Raw genomic sequence first — 26440 nt, 5'->3', positions numbered from 1 at the left:
ACTTTTGCTAGGACTAAGTGTTAAATTATCTGACCCTTAAAGATTCATCTTCAGTGATTTGAATCTTATTCCACTGTAGTCCAGGGTCAAAGGACAAGAACAAGCTCCTGAGTACATAATCTCTGAACTTGATTTTTGAATTGGGTTCAGTAGAGATGTACTTGAAGGTGGTTGGTCAGGGGCTTCCATTAAAGTACTCATACACAATAAAATTTGTCAGTTCACAATTTTATAGTACTACTTCACATCATTTTACTAGTAAGCACACTAATCGCTCCTAGAGAATCAAAGAACAACCATTATTGTCACAAAGGCAACACTTGGGCTTTTATTAGGGATGGGTGAGTTGTGGGCTGGACATCCTGCTCACTTAAGGAACATGAAGCGTCTTCCATAGCCTCTCCTTTCCAAGTGTATTGATCGCCGCAGGACCATGGTTTGCCTTGCCTTGCAGGAGGTTCCTCGCATATGCCCTCTCCTACACTATTGTGCCCATAGCAACGCCTTTACATGGTGTCCCTGTTCTTACTGAGTTTGCCATGTCATGGCACGACCGAGTGTCCAGCGGTATGACTGGGTGGGCGGGCAGGCTGGGCTCATTAGCCTTGGTTGGCAGCCAGCCCAGGAGAAAGACAATTCCAATTCCAAACCTGGGCAGATGGGACTCATTAGCCTTGTCTGTCTAGAAGGAAAACTCTGATACTCAACCTACAGCTGTGCCCTCGTGGAACATCTCCCCCCCCCCCCCAGAATCGGTCTGCGCGCACTGATCCTCACTATAAATCTTTGCAGCGCAGGCAGGAAGAAAAGTCTATAGGCTGGAGTTTCCCTCCAGATCTTCGCAAGCGAAGAACCAGCCATCATCATCATGGGCTTTTATTGTGATTTATACATATGAATTCACAAAAGTGCACATTAAATCTGGTCAACAGCATATCAACATTTTCAAAAATAAAAAGAAATCTCTAAACTTTAATATAAAATTTTTGGAAAAGAGTTATACAGGTTTTTATTATTCTACACTTTAACACAAGGCAATGTAATAAAGTTTATTCTAGACATATTGAAAGAATATTATGCTGGTTAGGAAGCTTAAATAACTCTCACTGTGGAAGAAAAATAGAGCACAGAACAACCATATCATTTGAAGACAACATTGAATCTGAGGAGTAGGGGTAAATGTTGTTTATAAAATGGAACAACGTGAACAAATTATGAAATTAGTAAAATTTGGAGAACTGGTGTTTAAATGGCTAATTACTTTCATTTTAAGTGCATTTTAAGAAGAAAGTACTGATGCAATGCACATCATTGTTTAAACAGAGGATCAAAGTGATTTCAGTGGTCTGCCTGTACTTCCCTTGATGGGCCTACTTCATCCCAGCAACTGCAGATTTGTTCATATTTGTGATATACAACTTCATCCCAAATGGTTTTTATTATGAAAATTACAAGAATCTTTTGATGGCTACCTACCACATCTATGGGCAACATAATCCAATGCTTTCAGAAATTTTGCAAACACATTTTATTGCAATATGAAACAAATTTACAATAGTGCTGGCTGTTAGCTTAAATTCATATTCCAAAGTGGCAGTAATTCTCAAATAAAAAATACTAACATTCAAGGTCCAAGCTTCTCTACCCAGGCAGTGGTCAATATATTTCTAAACAATAAACATGCTCAACAGTAATGACAGCCATTGAACAGCATGCTAATTAGACTTCTTAACAACTTATTTTTGGTCCTTATAATTTAAATAATGAACTATTTAACTCAAGTTTAGCAATTTTTTTTTTCTTTTGTATTCATTCCCATCTGGGTTTAATGGTGAATCATCTTCCAAAAAAATCAGTGGGAGTGCCTGTTGCAGGAGTTTGTATTGCATAAGTGAGAGAAACAAATTTAATGCTAGTAAGACAATACGGGGTTTGGAAGCCATCTTGTCTTGTTTGAGTGTGCAAACTTCACTTTAGATATTGTCGAGGAGTGTGATAGATTAGCGTCTTGAATCTTAGTGAGCTAACTATTAAGTGTCAAATTACAAAAATCATTTGGGAACCCATCAGGATTCAGTCAAAGCAAATGCCCAATGGCTATGAATCCTCATAGTAGGCAACATTAGGATTTAATTTGAGCCTACATATATAGAAATAAACTTACTAACCCTAACCATATGGGATTAGAATGTGGGAGGGAACCAGAGCACCTGGAGGAAACCCATGTAGTCATGTGCAGAATGTACAAACTCCTTACAGACAACAGTGGCAATTAAGCACTGATCGGTGATCGCTGACTCCGAAAAGCGATTGTACTAACTGCTATATTACCTTGCCATGCATATATAAATATGAGGGAATTATTTTCTTAGCTTTGAAAGGGAATGAATAAGAGGCAATGCTGTAGCTGAGTTTGTCAGGATATTGCATTGAAGAAAAGACCAAAGTACAACGCTGAAAGACATACCAGCAGGAGAAAATGGGATAGGGATCACTACAAAGCAGGGGTCCACGGACCTCTTGGTTAATGGTATTGCTTCACGGCATAAAAAATGTTGGGAACTTCTGCTTTAGAGCCAGGCAAATTTAGAAGTGCTTCTTCACATGAAAAATGGTCTTTCAACTAAGATAAGGGAAGCAACATCTCTGGAATTTCTTTAGAGGGGGACTGTGGTTTTATCTAGGTGGGTGAACTTAGATAAGCAATGTGACTTCCTTATCATTCTGACCACATCATAGGGACTTGAGTAATTAAAAATTTTTAGCATGAACATAAGTATCATCTATGTCACAACAGACTGGAGGGTTGTAGTCTTCTGCTGAGGTAACATGAGCAGATTTAATCATGAATCAGTTCTATAACATATGATCAGAAGATGTAGAACCCTTGTGGGTGGAAAGAAACTGCAAGGGTAAAAAGACCCAGATGGAGTTATATTCAGGCCTCCGTACGGGAGCCAGGATGTGGGCTACAAATTACAATGGGAAATAAAAAAGAGGGCAATGTTACGATAGTAATGGGGGCTTTCAATATTCAAGTAGATTGGGAAATTCAGGATGGTGCTGGATCCAAGAGAAGGAATCGGAGTAGTTTTGGGCTTACCTTAAAAAAAAATGCTGTAATTGGAGAGGGTCCCAAGGAGGTTAATGAGAATGATTATGGGAATGAAAGGGTTAATGTAAGAGGAGTGTTTGATGGCTCTGTGCCTATACTCATTACAGTTTAGAAGAATGAGGGAGGATCGTATTGAAACCCATTGAATATTGATTAGCCAGGGCATCAAAGGTTATGGGGAGAAGGTAGGAGAATGAGGTTGAGAGGGATGATAAATCAGCCATGATAGATTGGTACAGCAGACTCAACGGACTGAATGGCCTAATTCTTCTCATATGTATTATGGTCTAAAACAACCATTGATAAATTTACGGAGTCAGGGAATCCCCCAAATCTTCAACTGAAAGATTAGATACCAAGCTAAGTTTTCAACTTCTAAGTATATGATCATTGATGGATTCCAGATGAGGGAAATTATCAGCACTTGTACACCACCTTATCAATAGCACATAACTGATGCATTATAATCTAGCATACTTCATTGATAATTCCTGCAATACAGTGAAAACCTAAAGCAATAAAGGCTCGCTATCTTTGGCCCAATCATATCCCAATGTGTCATCATCAGGAAGGGAGGTTTGAAAAGCACCAGTAATATTTTATTTTGTAATATTCTAACAATTTTCATTAGGATATAGGCATAAAATGGATGCTCAAAATATCAAACCACAAAACATGTATCATCATTTTCCAAAAAGGTTTAAATGTTTAGTCATAATTTTTCACCCTGGTATTTCTTCCATTTTATTCAACAATTCCCCATTTTAAATTTAAATCAAAAATTCCATAGAGTTTTATAAGTTCCATAGAGACTCTGGAAATACATCAAGCAAAGAAACTACCATTTTAAATGTGGAATGCCAATTCTTTTGATTGCAGAAATATGATTAACTTTTGCATATATAATGTCAAATGTAGCACAAATAATAAATTACTACCAATTATATTTGACAAATTTATATATGAGTATATTTTTCTGCTCAAGAAAATGAATTAACTATACCATATATATCGTAACTACTATCTATCATCTACTCTTGAAAGAACGAATATGCCATCACTTTTACAAAGATATGGTCATTGGCTTGAAATTTCTGCACAAGATTGTGGCAGTTGTACATGGAAATGCTGGAATTCATTTGTGTACTTCAGTATTTTTGGGATTCCTTTGCAAATGTGCACATCCCAAGCTGCAACACAGCTGATTATTGTCATCAAGTTCATTGCAGTCTGGAAGTGGACCAGTCTGTGTACAGTAACTTCTGACTGTGATTAAAGTGTGTGTGGTATCTGTAGGTGAGCATGCGAGCCTGTCCATAAATGCCTGTGCCTGAATGAGAGTGCCTGTTTCTATGCATCTCTGTGTCTGTCTCTATATGTATGCATGGGAAGAAGCACATCTGCTGGAAACCTTCTCCAAAAGGCAATGTTTGAGGAGGAAGACCATCTTAACAGGCAGCTACAAAAGACAGGCATTCATAAGACCTTTCCTTCAAAAAGAGTAAAAAAAAAAGCAGCATAAATTAACTAATTAAAACGTTTTAGAATCTCCCTTCAAAGCACATTACCCAGATCATAAAAAATGCTAGCTATACCCAAGAGCAGATTATTCTGTGCCATATACAGAAGTGCCACCTTTGGATAAAAATAAGAAATATTGGAAAGAAAAAAAGTTGTTCTTTAGAAATAAAAATTATTTTTTATTTCAGTGTACATCATGCAATGCCTTCTGGTCACTGGCAGTCAAACTAAGACAATGTGTTTTGTCAAAAGTTTGCAGGATCTGGATAAGTTGCAGGAGAAAAGGGCTACCATTTATTACAAAATTATTTTCAATAAATTAAATTATAAAAAGTGTCTGGCATCTGGTGGCTAACTGAAATGTTAATAAGCCCCAGGTGATATTTGCAATCCCTATTAATACGCAGCTAGCAAATCCCCTTTCCTGCATCAACTGCTCATGAATGCAATACCAGCTCATTATTGCACTCCATAGAGAAGTTCAGTCCTAACCCTCAGCGAATAAATATTGATGATATTTAGCCTACAATTGAAACAGCCCAAACACTCTTGGGTTGAAAAGTTGGGAGGTAGTTCAATCAGGAAGAAATGAAACACATTCAATGTTGTTTCCTTGGATTTTTTTGCTGCAGAATGCATATGCAAATATTATTATGACAGGATCGATCTCCTTCAATACTCTTTCAAATTCAAACTGGACAACACAAAGTTTTGAGGGGGGGGAGGTGAGAAACACAGGAAGGAAAAAAAACTTTAGTACAATGGGATAACATAAGACTTGCTGAATTAGATGGGATGAATGACCAAACAATAGTATTTAAAATAATAATAAAGTGTGACTAACATAACAATATATAATGCAGATAAACAAAACCAGAGGATATCTCTCAAAGTAAACCATCTGCACATATTAGGAACCTGTGACTGAACATATTGCATGGAATTAGGTAGATATGTGTCTGACCCTTGACATTCACACAATGGCAAAACTAATCATTAGGTAATGCTAAGCAGAAAGCATTGAGAAATACAGTAGACGAATCGCCAATAACCATTGTGATAAAATCTACTATTCATGTTGTATCTTCACAGTGTTCTCTGACTTGCAAATCTAAGATTGAAACCAAGGCACCAAGGAAATTGAAAGATCCCAGTTATAGAACAATCTGGTTGGCATATATAGATTATGCAGCAAAGTTCTTTAAGTTCCACTATCACATATCTACGTTCATTTCACTTCATGTATCAAAACTGAGGTGACCTGATGAACTTGGAAGGATATTTTTTGACCATCTGCATCAAGGGATACTGAAGCCCTGGTTAAGAGAAAAAAGGAGGTGCATAGCAGGTATAGGCAGGTAGGAACAAATAAGGTGCTTATGGAGTGTAAAAATGAAAGAACACTTGAGAAAGAAATCAGGAGCACTAAAAGAAGGCATTAAGTTGCTCTAGCAGACAAGATGAAGAGGACTCCTAATGGATTCTAAAGATATGTTAAGAGCAAAGGATTGCAAGGGACAAAATTGGTCCTCTGGAAGATCAGAATGGTAATCCATGTGTGGAGCCAAAGCAGATGGGGCTGATCTGATTTTTTTTGCCTCTGTATTCACCCAGGAGGTAGACACAGAGTCTATAGAAGAGAGGCAAAGCAACATCAACTTCATAAACACTGTACAGATTACAGAGGAGGAGGTGTTTGCTGTCCTGAGGCAGATCAGGGGGATAAATCCTCAGGGCCTGACAAGATGATCCCTTGGACCCTATGGGAGGCAAGTGCAGAAATTGCCAGGGATATTTAAATCACACTTAGCGATAGAGGTACCAGAGGAATAGAGAATAACCAATGTTGTTCTGCTGTTTAAGAAATAATCTAAACATAATCAGGAAGTTATATGCCAGTAAATCTGACATCATTTCTGGGCAAGTTATTCTAAGGGACTGGATATATAAGTACTTGGATAGATGTGGACTGATTAAGGATAGTCAGCATGGCTTCATGTGTGGTAGGTCATGTCAAACCAATCTTATAGAGTTTTTAGAGGAAGCTACCAGAAAAGTGGATGAAGGCAAGTCATTTGACAAGGTCCCGCATGGGAGGTTGGTCAAGAAGGTTTACTCCCTCGGCATTCAAAATGAGGTAGTAAATTGGATTAGATGTTGGCTTTCCACTGAGATGCAACACAGAGCGTCATAGGAAGTCATTCCTGCCTGTGGCCATCAAACTTTACAACTCCTCCCTTGGAGGGTCAGACACCCTGAGCCAATAGGCTGGTCCTGGACTTATTTCCTGGCACAATATACATATTACTATTTAACTATTTATGGTTTTATTATTATTTACGGTGCAACTGTAACGATAACCAATTTCCTCCGGGATCAATAAAGTATGACTATGACTTTCTGAGAGAAGCCAGAGAATGGTAGTAGATGGTTGCCTCTCTGACTGTAGGCCTGTGACTAGTGGTGTGCTGTAGGGATCAGTGCTGGGTCCATTGTTGTTTGTCATATATATCAATGATCAGGATGATAATGTGGTTACTGGATCAGCAAATCTGCAGATGATACTAAGATTGGGGTACAGTGGACAGTGAGGAAGGCTATCGTGGCTTGCAGAGAGATCTGCATCAGCTCGAAAAATGGGCTGAAAAGTGACAGATGGAATTTAATGCAGACAAATGTGAGGTGTTGCACTTTGGTAGGACCAACCAGGGTAGGTCTTACCCAGTGAACAGTAGAGCACTGAGGAGTGTGATAGAACAAAGGGATCGGAGAATGTAGGTCCATAACTTGTTGAAAGTGGTGTCAAGGGTAAAGAAAGAAAGCTTTTGGCACATTGGACTTCATAAATCAATGTATTGAGTACAGGAAATGGGATGTTATGTTGAAGTTCTATAAGAAGTGGGTTTGACCTAATTTGGAGTATTGTGTGCAGTTTTGGCACCTACCTACAGGAAAGTTGTAAACAAGATTGAAAGTGTACAGAGAAAATTTACAAGGATGTTGCTGTGTCTGGAAGACCTAAGTTATAAGGAAAGATTGAATAAGTTTGGACTGTATTATTTAGTATGTAGAAGATTGAAAGGAGATTTGATTGAGATATACAAAATTATGAGGGGTATAGATAGGGAAAATGCTAGCAGGCGTTTTCCAATAAGGTTGGGTGGGACTACAACTAGAGGTCATGGGTTAAGGGATAAAGGTGAAAAGTTTAGGGAGAACATGAGTGGAAACTTCTTCACTCAGAGTGTCATGATAATGTTGAAGGGCCTGTTTCTGTGCTGTACTTCTCTGTGACTCTATTTATGATAGATTATCTCAAGATGATCATTCTCTTTGGGAAGAAATTAAGTTTCTTATTCTGCAAAAAAAAGTCCTTCACTTTAATACAAAGAAAATTGTTCCTGTATTTCACGACGTAACAATAGTATATTATACACAAATCTTAACGGAAGTGAAAAATAATAAACTATCTTTAGTAACATTTACACCTTCTAACTTTGAGATCTTTTCCCCCAGAACATAATTGTCATTTCTACTCCACTGCTGAAATAATTCAGCAAGTAGCTAGAGCAGCTATGTCTATTAGTAGATGCTGAAGGAAGGATCACAGATTTAAGTATCAAGCTAACTGGCAGGGATGGTTTATCTTACAAAAAGATAATTCCAGATATCATTGAGAAAGATCTTCTGACAAATAGGAAAAGGACAAAGGGAGAGTATTTCAACAGACTGAATGCAGTATTCAGTACCAACTGCATGAGTGTTTATTAAAACACAACTTACTGGCATAGAGCACAGAATCAAGTAATATAGAATAAAATAATTGCAACCTGACATTATTAAAATTGATGAGTAAAGTTTCTTTTAAATATATTTGGAAAATGTATCATTTTTAATCTCTTCCAATCTACTACCTCAAAATTAAAGTTCCTTCTATGATTACAGCAAGAATACAAATCTGCCAAATGAAGTGAATCATTGATGAATAGCGTCACCACTGCAGTGTAGTGCGCTGCTAAACTGGGTTAACTACACTACAAACCCGTTTATCAAATTTAAGTATTAGTACTGAATCTTTGATTTCTGAGGTCACTTTGGTGTGTATTGTACATTGCATGAGTTTTTAGTGAGAGAAAATATACAAGGGTGTGGATATGTGTCAGTCAGCAAGGACTTAAATGATAGATTTGGTCCTTACTGGATAGCAAAAGGTACCATAGGCACCATTTTAAATCTCTGGAGAGACTAAATATGCCACACACAGTTGAGGCAGCTCAGAATTCCAGTTCAGACATGTAAAATCTTTGATGGGGTGAGTTTTCAGTCGGGCTTCTAAAGGGAGCTGTGAAAAAAAGGTGGAAAACTAACATTCAATAAGCCCAGCATAATTTTTGCTGGCAGATCAGAGGTTGAGGGTTCATGATTCACGCCACCTTTGCCTTCTGTATACAGAGATAAGATGGAAAGCAGAAAAATATCAAAAAACAAAGCCTCTGGATAAAACATCACAATCAAAAATTTGTGCATCAGGTGCACCAGCTGAATAAAGCATTGATCTCTCCTATGCTCCATTCATCCACAAGAGTTCTAAGCAATGACATTCTGGAGCAGAGATGAAAAACTGTTGTCAAATTGTGTTCATCTTGGGTCTGCTCAAACAGCATCATCTTCGTCTCTTCCCAAAAGGAGAGAGTGCTTGTCTGGATCGTGCAGGGGAATGTTGGTGATCGATCGCCTTTCTGACCTGAGAGAGTTAATGGAAGCTTGGCTGTAGTGTATTATTCGGTCAAGTAGGCTTAACTTTGGTGATTCCTGCCTCATCTCACCCATGCCAATGTGCACACTGATTTCCGATAGAGACCTCCGCTTCGTCTGACTCTGAGCTCTGGCTTCCAATTTGACAGGATTGGGCTTCTTGTAACTGTGAAGATAAAATAAAGATAAAATTATATTTACTGTTGAAATGGATGGCTAAATCAGATAATAAATAAAAGAATATATTTAAAGATAGAATTCAACTACAAATTGCAATAAAAATTTCCTCTGAAGGGTAACAATGTCTGTTGGCCATTAACCAATCTACCATTTATGTAACACACATAAAAGTTGCTGGTGAACGCAACAGGCCAGGCAGCATCTCTAGGAAGAGGTGCAGTCGACGTTTCAGGCCAAGACCCTTCGTCAGGACTAACTGAAGGAAGAGTGAGTAAGGGATTTGAAAGTTGGAGGGGGAGGGATGGAGCCAAGAGCTGGACAGGTGATTGGCAAAAGGGATACGAGAGGATCATGGGACAGGAGGTCCGGGAAGAAAGACAAGGAGTGGAGGGGGGATGGGACCCAGAGGATGGGCAAGGGGTATATTCAGAGGGACAGAGGGAGAAAAAGGAGAGCGAGAGAAAGAATGTGTGTATAAAAATAAGTAACAGATGGGGTACGAGGGGGAGGTGGGGCATTAGCGGAAGTTAGAGAAGTCGATGTTCATGCCATCAGGTTGGAGGCTACCCAGACGGAATATAAGGTGTTGTTCCTCCAACCTGAGTGTGGCTTCATCTTTACAGTAGAGGAGGCCGTGGATAGACATGTCAGAATGGGAATGGGATGTGGAATTAAAATGTGTGGCCACTGGGAGATCCTGCTTTCTCTGGCGGACAGAGCGTAGGTGTTCAGCAAAGCGGTCTCCCAGTCTGCGTCGGGTCTCGCCAATATATAAAAGGCCACATCGGGAGCACCGGACACAGTATATCACCCCAGCCGACTCACAGGTGAAGTGTTGCCTCACCTGGAAGGACTGTTTGGGGCCCTGAATGGTGGTAAGGGAGGAAGTGTAAGGGCATGTGTAGCACTTGTTCCGCTTACACGGATAAGTGCCAGGAGGGAGATCAGTGGGGAGGGATGGGGGGGACGAATGGACAAGGGAGTCGCGTAGGGAGCGATCCCTGCGGAATGCGGGGGGGGGAGGGAAAGATGTGCTTAGTGGTGGGATCCCGTTGGAGGTGGCGGAAGTTACGGAGAATAATACGTTGGACCCGGAGGCTGGTGGGGTGGTAGGTGAGGACCAGGGGAACCCTATTCCTAGTGGGGTGGCGGGAGGATGGAGTGAGAGCAGATGTACGTGAAATGGGGGAGATGCGTTTAAGAGCAGAGTTGATAGTGGAGGAAGGGAAGCCCCTTTCTTTAAAAAAGGAAGACATCTCCCTCGTCCTGGAATGAAAAGCCTCATCCTGAGAGCAGATGCGGCGGAGACGGAGGAATTGCGAGAAGGGGATGGCATTTTTGCAAGAGACAGGGTGAGAAGAGGAATAGTCCAGATAGCTGTGAGAGTCAGTAGGTTTATAGTAGACATCAGTGGATAAGCTGTCTCCAGAGACAGAAAGATCTAGAAAGGGGAGGGAGGTGTCAGAAATGGACCAGGTAAACTTGAGGGCAGGGTGAAAAGTTGGAGGCAAAGTTAATAAAGTCAACGAGCTCTGCATGCGTGCAGGAAGCAGCGCCAATGCAGTCGTCGATGTAGCGAAGGAAAAGTGGGGGACAGATACCAGAATAGGCACGGAACATATATCGTTCCACAAAGCCAACAAAAAGGCAGGCATAGCTAGGACCCATACGGGTGCCCATAGCTACACCTTTAGTTTGGAGGAAGTATCTGAAACGTTGACTGCACCTCTTCCTAGAGATGCTGCCTGGCCTGCTGCGTTCACCAGCAACTTTTATGTGTATTGCTTGAATTTCCAGCATCTGCAGAATTCCTGTTGCTACCATTTATGTAATGCTCCCATTGTAAGCACCTACCCAGTTTGCATTAAGGATTAATTAAGAGCAAATCTGGTCCATTTTTGTTCTCTGCCTTCAATCCAATTAGCCACTAGCACAAATATTATGTGCAAGAAACAAATACTTACAGCTTTAAAAGGAGTGAAGATAGGACAACTGAAACAGATGATGCTGCCATTGCAGCAGATCCCATCCAAGGTTGTAGTATCAATCCCACTGGTAGGAAGACCCCTGATTAACGAAAAATTGTAGTCCAGTATTGGTTCAGAATTTAACTACTTTCATATTTTCTCTAAATAAACTATTTATTATCGTAGTACACACATGTCACTATATACAAATGTGAGATTCATTTTCTAGCGGGTTTACTCAATAAATCTATAGAATAATAAGCATAACAGAACCAGTGAAAGACCGCCCAACTTGGCCACTCAATGAAATTGCAGAAGATAATACACTGTGCAACTAAAACTAATATGTTGGTACCCTAAAATTCAAAATTACAGCAATCTGAGTAGTGTATTATATTGTGGAAAATAAAATTTAGCACAGGAACAAGCCCTTTAGCCAGCAATATCCAGGCTGGACACGATGCCAATATAAATGCCACAGCAACCTGCATGGTGTCTATATCTCTCAATTCCCCTCCTGTTCATGTGTCTCTCTAAATGCTTCTTAAACAATGATCTGCTTCCTACACTTCTTTTGGCAACAAATTCCATGCACCTACCACTATCTATTTTTTTTAAATTGCCACATAAATCTTCTTTAAACTTTCTTGCTTTAACATTAAAGCTATCATTCTTGTAGTTATCATTTCCACGTTGAAAAAACGCTCTATCAACCATGTCTAAGCTAATCATAATTTTATATACTTGTATCAGACCACCCTGCAAACACCACCTCATCCAATGCTCTGAAGAAACCAATTCAAGTTTGTCAAACTTCGAAGTAAGTTTCTTATCGAAGTCCATACATGTTACTATAAACAATCCTGAGATTCATTTTCTAGTGGGGATACTCAATAAATCTATAGAATAATAACCATAACAGAATCAATGAAAGTCCACCCAACTTGGGTATTCAATGAATGTGCAGAAGACAACAATATGTGTAAATACAGAAAGAAAGAAAGAAAGAAAGAAAGAATAATAATAATAAATAATTAATTGATATCAAGCACGTGAGATGAAGAGTCCTTGAAGTGAGTCCTTTGGTTATGGGAACATTTCAATGATTGGGAAAATGAAGTTGAGTGAAGTTATTCCCTTTGGTTTGAAAGCCTGATGGTTGAGGAATAATAACTGTTCCTGACCCGATGGTATGAGCTCTGAGGCTTCTATACCTTCTTCCTGATGGCAGCAGTGAGAAGAGAGCACGTCCTAGGTGGTGGGGGTCCCCAATGATGGATACTGCTTTCCTGGAACAGCGTTTCATGTAGATGTGTGTATTAGTTGGGAGGGCTTCACCAATGATTGTCTGAGCCGTATCCATTACTTTTTGTATGATTTTCTATTCAAGAGCATTGGTGTTTCCATACCAGGCTGTGACGGACCCAGTCAATATACTCACCATGACACATCTATAGGTTTGTCATAGCTTTAGATGTAATTGAGAATCTCCACAAACTCCTAAGGATGTAGAGATGCTGCCGTGCTTTTTTCGTAATTGCACTTGTGTGCTGGGCCCTGGACAGGTACGCCATAATAATAACACCGAGGAACTTAAAATTGCTGACCCTCGCCACCTCTAATCCTTCCATGAGAACTGACTCATGGACCTCTAGTTTTCTTCTGAAATCAATAATCAGCTCTTCGGTGTTGCTGACATCGAGTAAGTGGTTGTTGTTATGACACCACTCCACCAGATTTTCAATCTCCCTCCTATATGCTGATTCATCACCACCTTTGATTTGGCCAACGGTAGTGCTGTCGTCAGCAAGCTTGAATATGGTATTGGAGATGAACTCAGCCACACAATCGTAAGTGTAAAGCGAGTAGAGGAGGGGGCTAAGCACACAGTCTTGTGGTGCATCTGTGCTAATGGAAATCGTAAAGGAGATGTTGTTGCCAATCTGAACTGACTGAGATCTGCGAGTGAGGAAATCCAAGATCTAATTGCAAATGAAGCTATTGAGGCCAAGGTCTTGGAGTTTATTGACTAGTTTTGAGGGGATGATGATGTTGAATGCTGAGTTGTAGTCAATAAAGAAAATCCTGATGTATGCACCTTTGCTGTCCAATTGTTCCAGCGTTGAGTGAAGAGTCAATGAGATGGCATCTGTTGTGGACCTGTTGCTCCGGTTGGCAAATTGAAGCGGTCTAAGTCTCTTCTTAGGCAGGAATTGATGTTTCATCTTCAACCTCTCAAAACACTTCATCACTGTGTATGTAAGTACTACTGGGCAATAGTTACTGAGGCAGGTCACTATGCTCTTCTTGGGCTCTGGTACAATTGAAGCCTGCTTGAAGCAAGTGGGTACCTCACACTGCTGAAACGAGAGGTTGAAGACCTCAGTGAACAGTTAAGCCAGTTGGTCAGCATACATCTTTACCACTTGGCCAGGTACCCTGCTGGGCCGGATGCTTTTCGTGGGTTCACTCTGCTGAAGGCTGCTCGCACGTCAGCCTCAGAGATTGAAATTATAAGATCACCAGGGGATGTTGGACTTTGATGGATCCCCCATGCTTTGACAGTGAGCTCATCTGGAAGTAAAGCCCTAGCTAATACTCCCAAATCCTGGTGAACCTCTTCAGCACTCTCTCCAAGGCTTCCGCATCTTTCTTATAATGGGGGGACCAAAACTCTACACCAGACAACCCCAATAGGCGGACTGCGGGCCAGGTCCGGACCGCGAGAACCAAATGTCTGGACCCCGCCGACCCACTGGCACTTACGTGAACTCACCTGTCATAACACATAAATAAAGCGCACGCTGCTCTAATTTATTTTAACCTCATCCCACACCGTACACTTGACCTACGCCCCCGTAGAGCGTGGTGCCGAGTTGACTAAAACGTGTGCAATTGATATGGTTGGTGAAGTTTTAAGTCATGATGAGAAAACCAAGAAAACGGTTATGGAGCTATTAAAGATGGTGCAATTGTCGGCTAACACGGCAACAAGAAGAGTCGAAGTTTTAGTGGAGGAGTGTTTTTCCAATCTACTCACCGATTTGGAGAAAGCAGAAGCCATATCACTAGCCATAGACTCATCCTGTGACCGAACCGATATGGAAGAGCTATCTGTGTTCGCAAGGTTTTTTGATGGGAAGACCTTTCGGGAAGAGCTACTTTGTTTGCTTCCTCTGCCTGGGCACACAATTGGGGAAATAATTTTTAATGAATTGCCACAGTTCTTTGAGAAGAATGGCTTGGATGTGAGCAAAATTGCGTCCGTTGTCACTGATGGGGCTCTGTCGATGGTGGGACAACACAAGGGCTTGGTAAGCAGGTTTGCCGCTGTTAACCCAGCACTCTTGGCATTTCATTGCATTATTCACGAATCAGTGTTGTGCGCAAAACTATGTGGGGAAATGAAAGAGGTGATGGATACTGTGACGAGACTGGTAAATTTCGGTCGTGAAAGTTCTAGTCTGCAACATCGGCTTTTCAGAGCATTGCTGGAGGAAATGTCAGCAGAACACAAAGATCTTTTGCTGCATAATGATGTTCGCTGGCTGAGCAAAGGGCGTGTGTTAGAGAGGGTGTGTGACCTGCACGATGAGCTTGTGTCATTTTTATTCAGCCTGCAGAGCCAAAAAGCCCAAGGATTTAAGAGGTTTTTAAGTGACAACAAGGTGATGGAACATGTTCTTTTTTTGTGTGACATCATGTCTCATCTAAATCAACTTAATCTGCAATTACAAGGCAACAACCACACTGTTGCGGACATGTATGAGGCAATTGAAGCTTTCCCGTCAAAGCTGAACCTTTTGGAGAGAGACATTCACAGGAGAAGGTTGCACTTTCCACATCTGCGGGAGCATTGCGAGAAGAACGAAATGCGGGAGGATCCAATGATGAAGGATTTCGTGACGAGCCTGGCAGAAAACTTCAGGGAACGATTAGAAAGCTCCCCTAAACTCGCAGGTACCATCCTACTCTTCCTGAGACAGCCGTTCTCCGTTTCCGCTGACAGCCAGTGGACTTCAGAGGCCAAAAGGCTGGTGCCTTCCATAGGTGAGGCAACTCTTCAGATGGAGGTCTTGGAAAAGGGAACATCTGATTTGCTCAAAGCACAACACAAGGACGTTGGGGTGAGTGACTTTTGGATCAAAGTGGTTCCCCAAGCTCAATTCAAAAACACGAGAGCTATTGCAATGCTCCTACTCACACTGTTCCCCTGCATGTACATATGTGAGTCATTGTTTTCTTCAATGAACTCTATCAAGAACCAGGACAGAAACAGACTCTCCAATGCACATCCTGGCCAGTGCCTCAGGATTGCCACAACAGAATACAGGGCCGACATCAGAAGGATGGCCTCATCCCGTCGCTGTCACTTCTCTCACTGATTGGTGAGTGAATCAATTTATTTTTGTCCATTTGTCAATCTTATTGTGGTATAATAATATTACAACAACAATAATACTGATAATTTCATTTATAGCTACTCTTCATACTTCAAATGCTACATAGCTTAATTAAAAAGAACAAATAGATTAAATGAGAGAACAGAAACAGTGGAAAAGGCAGTATTACTAAAACTCATTATGTGGAAGAGAAGTGGTGAAGACTACCATGTTTACAGTGTGTGTGTGTGTGTGTGTGTGTATATTTTAAGTCCCAGATGAGTTCTCAATGTGACAGCTGACAGTTGTGATAGCTAGAGTCATAATTAAATGTTAGTCCTGACGAAGGGTCTCGGCCTGAAACGTCGACTGCACCTCTTTCTATAGATGCTGCTTGGCCTGCTGCGTTCACCAGCAACTTTGATGTATGTTGTCATAATTAAATGGTTGGTTTTGGACTTATTTTGTTTCAAGAGTGCATTTTTTTCTTGTGTGACCCACAACACAGGCTTTGAGAATCCTAGGCCTAAATTATTACTACTACCACTACTACTACTGATAATAATGGTAATAGCAGCAACAACAACATCTGCCCATAAAACAACTTACTGGTGTAATGAAAAAAAACCCTGGACATTTTGGCCCTTGGCTTGGCAGGCTTGACATAATTTGGCCCTTGTGGAAAACTAATCGGGGAACCCTGACCTACACAATACTCCAAATGGGGCGCAACTAAAGCTTTATACAACTGTAACTTGACTGCCTGACTTTTATACTCAACATCCCAACTGAGGAAGGCAAGCAAACCATACACCTTCCTTAGCATCCGATCTACACACATTGCCACTTTCAGGGAACTATGAACTTGCACCCCAAGATCCTAGGGATACTGCCATTTACTCTATCCTTTCCCCTTACCTTTGGCTCCCAAAGTGTAACATGTCACGTTGAAACTAATTTGCCACTTTCAAACAAAAAAAACTTGATAGGTGCGTGCCCATAAGGAGTAGAAATAAATCAAAACATCCATGCAGAATAATGGCCAGATAAAGCTTGTAACTTGTCACGTAGGAATAAAGGCAAAGTAATAGATTCCCAGAAGGAACTACCATATACAAATATCAGATTCAGAGTTCAAATTATGACTCAAGTTGTTTGTTGGTAGATCCCAAGGGAAATTGGGAAAGTGACATAAAACTGGAGTTTGGGGAAAATAATATCACTGAAATTAGTTATAAGATAGATCTTGACACAGTTATAGCTGAAACAATGATAAATGAAGTTTAATTTCAATAATTTCATGTTAACATTCATCAGAAGAATCCACAAACGAGTGCATATACATGCATTACCAGCAGAATATTTAGAAAATTGAAGAAAAAATAGCTCATGCTTACCAGCAGCTATGGGAATACCAACAATATTATAAATTAAAGCAAACACGAAGTTTATCTGAATTCGCCGGACTGTCTTTTTGGACAAATGAATACTTGCCACTACATCAAGAAGATCATTCTGTAAAGCAAAGAAAAGTGATATTACTACTGTTTGGTACAGCCTCTCCACACTATTTTAACTCCATGGTGGGTGGTGGGGGTGTGGCTGCTTTCTGCTCGAATAAGTGCTGGGGGGGAAGGTTGATGCTTTAATGCTTGTGCATGGAAGGAGGGTGGGGAGACCTTGGGGTTCTCGCACTTTTTCTGTGACATTAATTGGTACCATTGAACCATTCTCCATGAGCATGCCAGGGATGCAACCCAAATAGGAGAAGCATTGAGCTTAACTTAATTTTCACAATTTATTCTTGAGCACATGGTTGCCATTGGCAGGGTCCATTATAGAACGGTAGCGGTATGCCTTCTGTACCAGTTTGCTGACCACTTCAAATAAAAGAACCAATGATTCTAATAATCAGACTGGCATCCCAAGGGCAGACAAAGACAGTCGGTTCTCTCTTCTAAAAAGAATGTTTATCAGCTAGTTGGGTTTTTAATGACACATCACAGTAATGTCTCCTGGTCCCAGTTTTTCATAATTTTCATTTCTAAGCTGCCACAATCAGGTTAATTTCATAACCAATGAAAGATTCAAAATGCAATTCTGATGAAAAGTTATCTTCCTGAAACTTCAACACTGTTCCTATCTTAACAGATGCTGCTTAAACTGTGAACTGCTTCCAGCATTTATTGGAAAGTGCAAATACATTCTGGAGGTATAATATGTTATTTGTACAAAATTAAAGGCCATTCATATTTTCTATGTGGGAAAGCCTTTTTGAAGGCTTGCAAATTTTCAAGACAGCATTTCTCATTTTTATCCCAAAATGAAACCTCAATTGCCTTCAAAGCAGCATTGTATCCTGTGCTTCTTCAACATCATCATTCAATTCATTTTAGTTCATGCTAATCCCCATCACCACTGTGTTCCGTGAATGCAGCTGACTTGTCTCATGCATTCCTCATGGATTTCCTATCTTGGGTCACTGTGCAAATATTGTTGAAATACAAGTGATGACGAAAGAGTTTTCAGCTCACCCGAATTAAAACAACATCTGCTGCTTCAATAGCTACATCTGTGCCTGTTCCAATGGCAATTCCAACGTCAGCCATCGCCAGTGCTGGAGAGTCATTCACACCGTCACCCACCATTGCCACAATATTCCCTTCTTTCTGCAGCTGCGCCACTTTTGCCACCTTGTGTGAGGGAAGGACTTCAGCAAATACCTTGGTGATGCCAACCTAACAACAAAGGAAAAAAAAATCAAGTTATTAGATCTTTCATAGAAATATTGAAAAATGAAATTAACGCGTCCCACTCACACTAAACAACGGCCTTTTTCTTCTCCTCCCACCAAAAAAAAAGCACTATTCCAAGAAGCATTTTTGTCAAGATCATTTAATAATCATTTGCTTCAAAAGAGAAGCTTGTGCTTAATCCTATGGGCATGTCTAGCTCACCCAAGATTTCCATCTTTGAAATTCAATCACTTTATCTCCGTTAAATATCAGGTTGGCATATTGAAGCCAAACGTTAGATCACAGCTTTTGAGAACGATGTCATCAGGTGAGGACACGATTGCCCAAGCCTACCTTTCCTCAGTAAATCAGTCTGCTTGTGTTCATTCCCAAAGCTCGCAGTTCCACAGCTTGAGCAAGTCTTGGTCACTAAAGGTCTTCTGATACTTGTTAACACCGCTGCACAAAAAATGGTAAATATTGGAACATCAACCCACCTGAGCAGCAATGGCCCTGGCTGTTTTACTGTTGTCTCCAGTCATAAGAACCACGTCCAGCCCCATGCTCCTCAAAGTGTGGACAGCTAAGTCTGCTTCTGGCTTCACAATATCTGCAATCGCTACCATTCCACACAGTACACCTGTTTTGTTTAATGAAACATGGATAACACAAGCAGAAATATTAAAATCTGTGTGTACGCACGAGACATGCATAGGATAGGGAAAACTTTCAAAGTTTGTTATAGTAATACATATGGTTGTGCTTTACTTTGATCTGGTCTATTCTGCTTCTTTGACTGATTAGGTACAGAAACCTTTTGAAGACACGAGACCACTGAACCTAGAACCTGGAAGAAAAAGCTGTAGGAACACCTAAGTGGGTAAGGCAGTATTGTAAAGGCAAGGGGATTGTCTACGTTTCCATTCAAAACCGTTCATCAGGACTGGTGCTCTTGTAGGGTCTCAAACCAAAATGCTGACCATCCCCTTGTCTCCACAGATCGTGCTTGACTTGCTGAGATCTTCCAACAATTAATCTTTTGCTTTAGAAACCTTTTATACTTCAAATTAATTGCAAACGTACAGCTGATCTATCATCCCCAATTTATTCCAAATTGGTGTTGAAAATGCCCCAAAGATACTCTGGGAACACCTTTAAATACAAAGCATCAAATTGTACTATCTTGCCAAGTAACTGATCATACTAGCAAAAATCTAAGGTGGAAAAGTCATTTGATTACTTGGACAGACAATTAGAATACATTCCTCAAAAAGAGTTCAATATTCAAGCATGTCTTTGTTCTCTTCTCAAGGTGGAAATACTTGAATGAAATGAGAAACTGCTCAAATTCTCACCATCCACAGTGACCAGTATCGCTGTATGACCCTGGCTTTCATGTTCCGTCATGCAACCATCCACATCTTTACTAATAATTAGCCCATTCCTTTTCATCCACTCGCGATTTCCAATCAGCACTGAAAAGATCTGAGATTTCCCTGGGCCTGTTTCAGTAAAGAAAAATCAATAAAAGCATGTTGGTGGTATTTTACAGAGCAGTGATGTTTCCACAAAGTTTGCTTTACTAATTAGATTAAATTGGGAAAAGATTAAAGAATCAGAGCCACAAAAAAACAATAAAAGACAATACAAACTCAACACGTTAAGTTCAATACATAAATAAGTCATATTCAGTGTAACTAGATACACAGTAACACTTGCTCACTACTGCATATAGTTCTGGTTATATATAAATGATACAGAAATAATCAACAGAGTGCAGGGAATATTTACAAGAATACAAGAAATGCAAGACAATAAAACATAAGAGCAGAATTAGGCCATTTGGCCCATTGTGTCTGCTCCACCATTTAATCACAGAACCATAGAACACTACAGCACAGAAAACAGGCCATTCAGCCCTTCTAGTCTGTGCCGAAACTTTATTCTGCTAGTCCCATTGACCTGCTCCCAGTCCATAACCCTCCAGACCTCTCCCATCTATGTATCTATCCAATTTATTCTTAAAACTTAAGAGTGAGCACGCATTTACCACGTCAGATGGCAGCTTGTTCCACACTCCCACCACTCTCTGAGTGAAAAAGTTCCCCCTAATGTTCCCCCTCCCTAAACCTTTCCCCTTTCACCCTAAAGCCATGTCGTCTCGTATTTATCTCTCCTAATCTAAGTGGAAAGAGCCTATTCACATTTACTCTGTCTATACCCCTCATAATTTTGTAAACCTCTATCAAATTCCCCCTCATTCTTCTACGCTCCAAGGAATAAAGTCCTAACCTGTTCAATCTTTCCCTGTAACTTAACTCCTGAAGACCTGGCAACATCCTAGTAAATATTCTCTGCACTCTTTCAATCTTACTGATATTCTTCCTATAGTTAGGTGACCAGAACTACACACAATACTCCAAATTTGGCCTCACCAATGTCTTATACAACCTCACCATAACATCCCAACTCCAATACTCAGTACTTTGTTGTATGAATGCCAGAATGCCAAAAGTCTTCTTTATAACCCTGTCTACCTGTGACACCACTTTCAGGGAATTATCTGAACTCCCAGATCCCTTTGTTCCTCCGCACTCCTCAGTGTCCTACAATTTACTGTGTATGTCCTACCTTGATTTGTCCTTCCAAAATGCAACACCTCACACTTGTCTGCACTAAATTCCATCTGCCATTTTCTGGCCCATTTTTCCAGTTGGTCCAGATCCTTCTGCAAGCTTTGAAAGCCTTTCTCGCTGTCCACAACGCCTCCAATCTTAATGTCATCAGAAAAACTTGCGGGTCCAATTTACCACATTATCATCTAGCTCATTGATATAGACAACAAACAACAATGGTCCCAGCACAGATCCCTGAGGCACACCACTAGTCACAGGCCTCCAGTCTGAGAAGTAATCATCCACCACCACTCTCTGTCTTCTCCCACACAGCCAATTTCGAATCCAGTTTACAACCTCTCCGTGGATACCTAGTGCCTGAACCTTCTGAACTAAACTCCCATGTGGGACCTTGTCAAAGGCCTTACCAAAGTCCATGTAGAGAACATCTACAGCCTTTCCTTCATCTACTTTCCTGGTAACCTCCTTGAAAAACTCTACAAGATTCACTAAACATTATCTACCACACACAAAGCCATGCTGACTATCTTTAATCAGCCCTTGGCTGTCCAAATTCTTGTATATCTGATCTTTCAGAACACCTTCCAATAATTTACCCACTACTGATATCTGGCTCACCAGCCTGTAATTACCTGGTTTATTTTTGGAGCCTTTTTTAAACAACGGAACAACATGAGCTACTCTCCAATCCTCCGGCACCGCACCCGTGGCTAACGACATTTTAAATATTTCTGCCAGGGCCCCTGCAATTTCTACACTAGTCTCTCTCAAGGTTCAAGGAAATATCATGTCAGGCCCGGGGGATTTATCTACCTTTATTCGCTGTAAGGCAGCAAGCACCTCTTTCTCTTTAATCTCTATATGTTCCATGACACTACTACTTGTTTCCCTTCCTTCCATATACACTATGCCAGTTTACTGAGTAAATACTGATGCAAAAAAATTGTTTAAGATCTCCCCCATCTCATGAGGCTCCACACATAGAGGAACACTTTGATCTTCTGGGGGACCAATTTTGTCCCTTACTATCCTTTTACTCTTAATATACTTGTAGAGACCCTTTGGGTTTACCTTCACATTATCACAACCTCACGTCTTCTTTTTGCCTTCCTGATTTCCTTCTTTAGTATTTTCTTACATTTTCTATACTCTTCAAGTAACTCATTTGTTCTTTGTTGCCTATACCTGCTATATACCTCTCTCATTTTCTTAACCAGATCGCCAATATCCCTTGAAAACCAAAGTTCTCTATGCCTGTTAACTTTGTCTTTAATCCTGGCAGGAACATGCAAACTCTGCACTCTCAAAATTTCATCTTTGAAGGCCTTCCACTTACTGAACACATCCTTGCCAGAAAACAACTTATCCCAATCCACTCTTCCTAGATCCTTTGTCATTTCCACAAAATTGGTCCTTCTCCAATTTAGAACCTCAGCTCAAGGACCATAGAAACATAGAAAACCTACAGCACAATACAGGCCCTTTGGCCCACAAAGTTGTGCCAAACATGTTCCTACCTTAGAAATTACTAGGCTTACATATAGCCCTCTATTTTTCTAAGCTCCATGTACCTATCCAAAAGTCTCTTAAAAGACCCTATCGTATCCGCTTCCACCACCGTTGCTGGCAGCCCATTCCACACACTCACCACTCTCTGAGTAAAAAACTTACCCCTGACATCTCCTCTGTACCTACTCTCCAGCACCTTAAACCTGTGTCCTCTTGTGGCAACCATTTCAGACCTGGGAAAAAGCTTCTGACTATCCACACGATCAATGCCTCTCATCATCTTATACACCTCTTTCAGGTCACCTCTCCTCCTCCATCGCTCCAAGGAGAAAAGGCCAAGTTCACTCAAGCTAATCTCATAAGGCATGCTCCCCAATCCAGGCAACATCTTTGTAAATCTCCTCTGCACCCTTTCTATGGCTTCCATATCCGTCCTGCAGTGAGGCGACCAGAACCGAGCACAGTACTCCAAGTGGGGTCTGACTAGGGTCCTATATAGCCACAACATTACCTCTTGGCTCCTAAATTCAATTCCATGATTGATGAACTGTTCACTCTCTTAACCACTGAGTCAACCTGAGCAGCTGCTTTGAGCGTCCTATGGACTCGGACCCCAAGATCCCTCTGATCCTCCACACTGCCAAGAGTCTTACCATTAATACTATATTCTGCCATCATATTTGACCTACCAAAGTGAACCACTTCACATTTATCTGGGTTGAACTCCATCTGCCACTTCTCAGCCCAGTTTTGCGTCCTATCAATGTTCCACTGACAGCCCTCCACACTATCCACAACACCTCCAACCCTGTGTCATCAGCAAATTTACTAACCCATCCCTCCACTTCCTCATCCAGGTCATCTATAAAAATCATATAGAGTAAGTGTCCCAGAACAGATCCCTAAAGCACTCCACTGGTGACCGACCTCCATGCAGAATGTGACCTGTCTACAACCACTCTTTGCCTTCTGTGGGCAAGCCATTTCTGGATCCACAAAGCAATATCCCCTTAGATCCCATGCCTCCTTACTTTCTCAATAAGTCTTGCATGGGGTACCTTATCAAATGCCTTGCTGAAATCCATATACACTACATTTACTGCTCTTCCTTCATCAATGTGTTTAGTCACATCCTCAAAAAATTCATTCAGACTCGTAAGGCATGACCTGCCCTTGACAAAGCCATGCTGACTATTCCTAGTCATATTATACCTCTCCAAATGTTCATAAATCCTGCCTCTCAAGATCTTCTCCATCAACTTACCAACCACTGAGGTAAGACTCACTGGTCTATAATTTCCTGGGCTATCTCTACTTCCCCTTCTTGAATAAAGGAACAAAATCCGCAACCCTCCAATCCTCCGGAACCTCTCTCATCTCCATTGACGATGCAAAGATTATTGCTAGAGGCTCAGCAATCTCCTCCCTTGCCTCCCACAGTAGCCTGGGGTACATCTCATCTGGTCCCAGCCACTTATCCAACTTGATGCTTTCCAAAAGCTCCAGCACATCCTCTTCCTTAGTATCTATATGCTCAAGCTTTTCAGTCTGCTGCAAGTCATCACTATAATCACCAAGATCCTTTTCCATAGTGAATACTGAAGTATTCATTAAGTACCACACATAAAAATTGCTGGTGAACGCAACAGGCCAGGCAGTATGTATAGGAAGAGGTACAGTCAACGGCTGAGACTCTTCCTCAGGACCCAAAACGTTGACTGTACCTCTTCCTATAGATGCTGCCTGGCCTGCTGCGTTCCCCAGTAATTTTTATGTGTGTTGCTTGAAATTTCAGCATCTGCAGATTTCCTTGTGTTTGCGTATTCATTAAGTACGTCTGCTATTTCCTCCAGTTCCATACATACTTCCCCATTGTCACACTTGATAGGTCCTGTTCTTTCACACCTTACCCTCTTGCTCTTCACATTCTTGTAGAATGCTTTGGGGTTTTCCGTAATCCTGCCCACCAAGGCCTTCTCATGGCCCCTTCTGGCTCTCCTAATTTCCTTCTTAATCTCCTTCCTATTAGCCTTATAATCTTCTAGATCTCTAACATTACCTAGCTCTCTAAACCTTTTGTAAGCTTTTCTTTTCTTCTTGACTAGATTTATTACAGCCTTTGTACACCACGGTTCTGTACCCTACCATAACTTCCCTGTCTCATTGGAACGTACCTATGCAGAACTCCACACAAATATCCCCTGAACATTTGCCACATTTCTTCCGTACTTTGCCCTGAGAACATCTGTTTCCAATTTAAGCTTCCAATTTCCCACCTGATAGCCTCATAATTCCCCTTACTCCAATCCCTTTTCTAACTTGTCTGTTCCTATCTCTCTCCAATGCTATTGTAAAAGAGATAGAATTACGATCACTATCTCCAAAATGCTCTCCCACTGAGAGATCTGACACCTGACCAGGTTCATTTCCCAATACCAAATCAAGTACAGCCTCTTCTCTTATAGGCTTATCTGCATATTGTGTCAAGAAACCTTCCTGAACATACCTAACAAACTCCACCCCATCTACACCCCTTGCTCCAGGGAGATGCCAATCGATATTTGGGAAATTAAAATCTCCCATCATGACATCTCTGCTATTATTACACCTTTCCAGGATCTGTTTCCCTATCTGCTCCTCGATATCCCTGTTACTATTGGGCGGCCTATAAAAAACACCCAATAAAGTTATTAACCCCTTCCTGTTCCTAACCTCCCACCCACAGAGACTCCGTAAACAATCCCTCCATGGCGTCCACCTTTTCTGCAGCCGTGACACTATCTCTGATCAACAGTGTCACGCCCCCACCTCGCTTGCCTCCCTCCCTGTCCTTTCTGAAACATCTAAAACCTGGCACTTGAGTAACCACTCCTGTCCCTGAGCCATCCAAGTCTCTGTATCTCCAAGTACTGATCCACGCTCTAAGCTCATCCGCTTTGTTCACAACATTCCTTGCGTTAAAATAGACGCATCTCAAACCTTCGGTCTGAGCGCGTCCCTTCTCTATCACCAGCCTATCCTCCCTCTCGCACTGTCTACAAGCTTTCTCTATTTGTGAGCCAACCTCCTCTTCCCCAGTCTCTTCAGTTCAGTTCCCACCCCCCAACAATTCTAGTTTAAACTCTCCCCAGCAGCCTTAGCAAACCTCCCAGCGAGGATATTGGTCCCCCGGGATTCAAGTGCAACCCGTCCTTTTTGTACAGGTCACATCTGCCCTAAACAAGGTCTCAATGATCCATATAACAATTACAGCACGGAAACAGGCCATCTCTGCCCTTCTAGTCCATGCGGAACGCTTACTCTCATCTAGTCCCATCTACCTGCACTCAGCCCATAACCCTCCATTCCTTTCCTGTCCATATACCTATCCAATTTTTTTTTTAAATGACAAAACCGAACCTGTCTCTACCACTTCTACCGGAAGCTCGTTCCACACAGCTACCACTCTCTGAGTAAAGAAGTTCCCCCTCATGTTACCCCTATACTTTTGCTCCCCAACTCTCAACTCATGTCCACTTGTTTGAATCTCACCTACTCTCAATGGAAAAAGCCTATCCACGTCAACTCTATCTATCCCCCTCATAATTTTTAAATACCTCTATCAAGTCCCCCCTCAACCTTCTACGCTCCAAAGAATAAA

General features: G+C 41.1%; 1 protein-coding gene across 2 annotated transcripts in view; it reads right to left on the bottom strand.

Moving 5' to 3' along the window:
- Positions 1-833: 833 nt before the first annotated feature.
- The window catches only part of LOC134353093 (copper-transporting ATPase 1-like), a 130515-nt gene continuing 104908 nt past the window's right edge, over positions 834-26440 (bottom strand). For both annotated transcript variants that reach the window (XM_063060987.1, XM_063060986.1), the window contains exons 18-23: positions 20011-20157; positions 19153-19295; positions 18455-18658; positions 17318-17435; positions 11536-11638; positions 834-9557 (exon numbers count right to left, since the gene is read on the bottom strand). In XM_063060987.1, coding sequence (XP_062917057.1) covers positions 9290-9557; positions 11536-11638; positions 17318-17435; positions 18455-18658; positions 19153-19295; positions 20011-20157 — 983 coding nt within the window. In that variant the 3' untranslated portion in view covers positions 834-9289. The remainder of the gene's footprint in view (positions 9558-11535; positions 11639-17317; positions 17436-18454; positions 18659-19152; positions 19296-20010; positions 20158-26440) is intronic.

Source organism: Mobula hypostoma, chromosome 10 (assembly GCF_963921235.1).
Source record: "Mobula hypostoma chromosome 10, sMobHyp1.1, whole genome shotgun sequence".
Lineage (NCBI taxonomy): Eukaryota > Metazoa > Chordata > Chondrichthyes > Myliobatiformes > Myliobatidae > Mobula > Mobula hypostoma.
The sequence above is the reverse complement of the archived record's forward strand: the minus strand, read 5'-3'. Positions and strand labels throughout refer to the sequence as shown.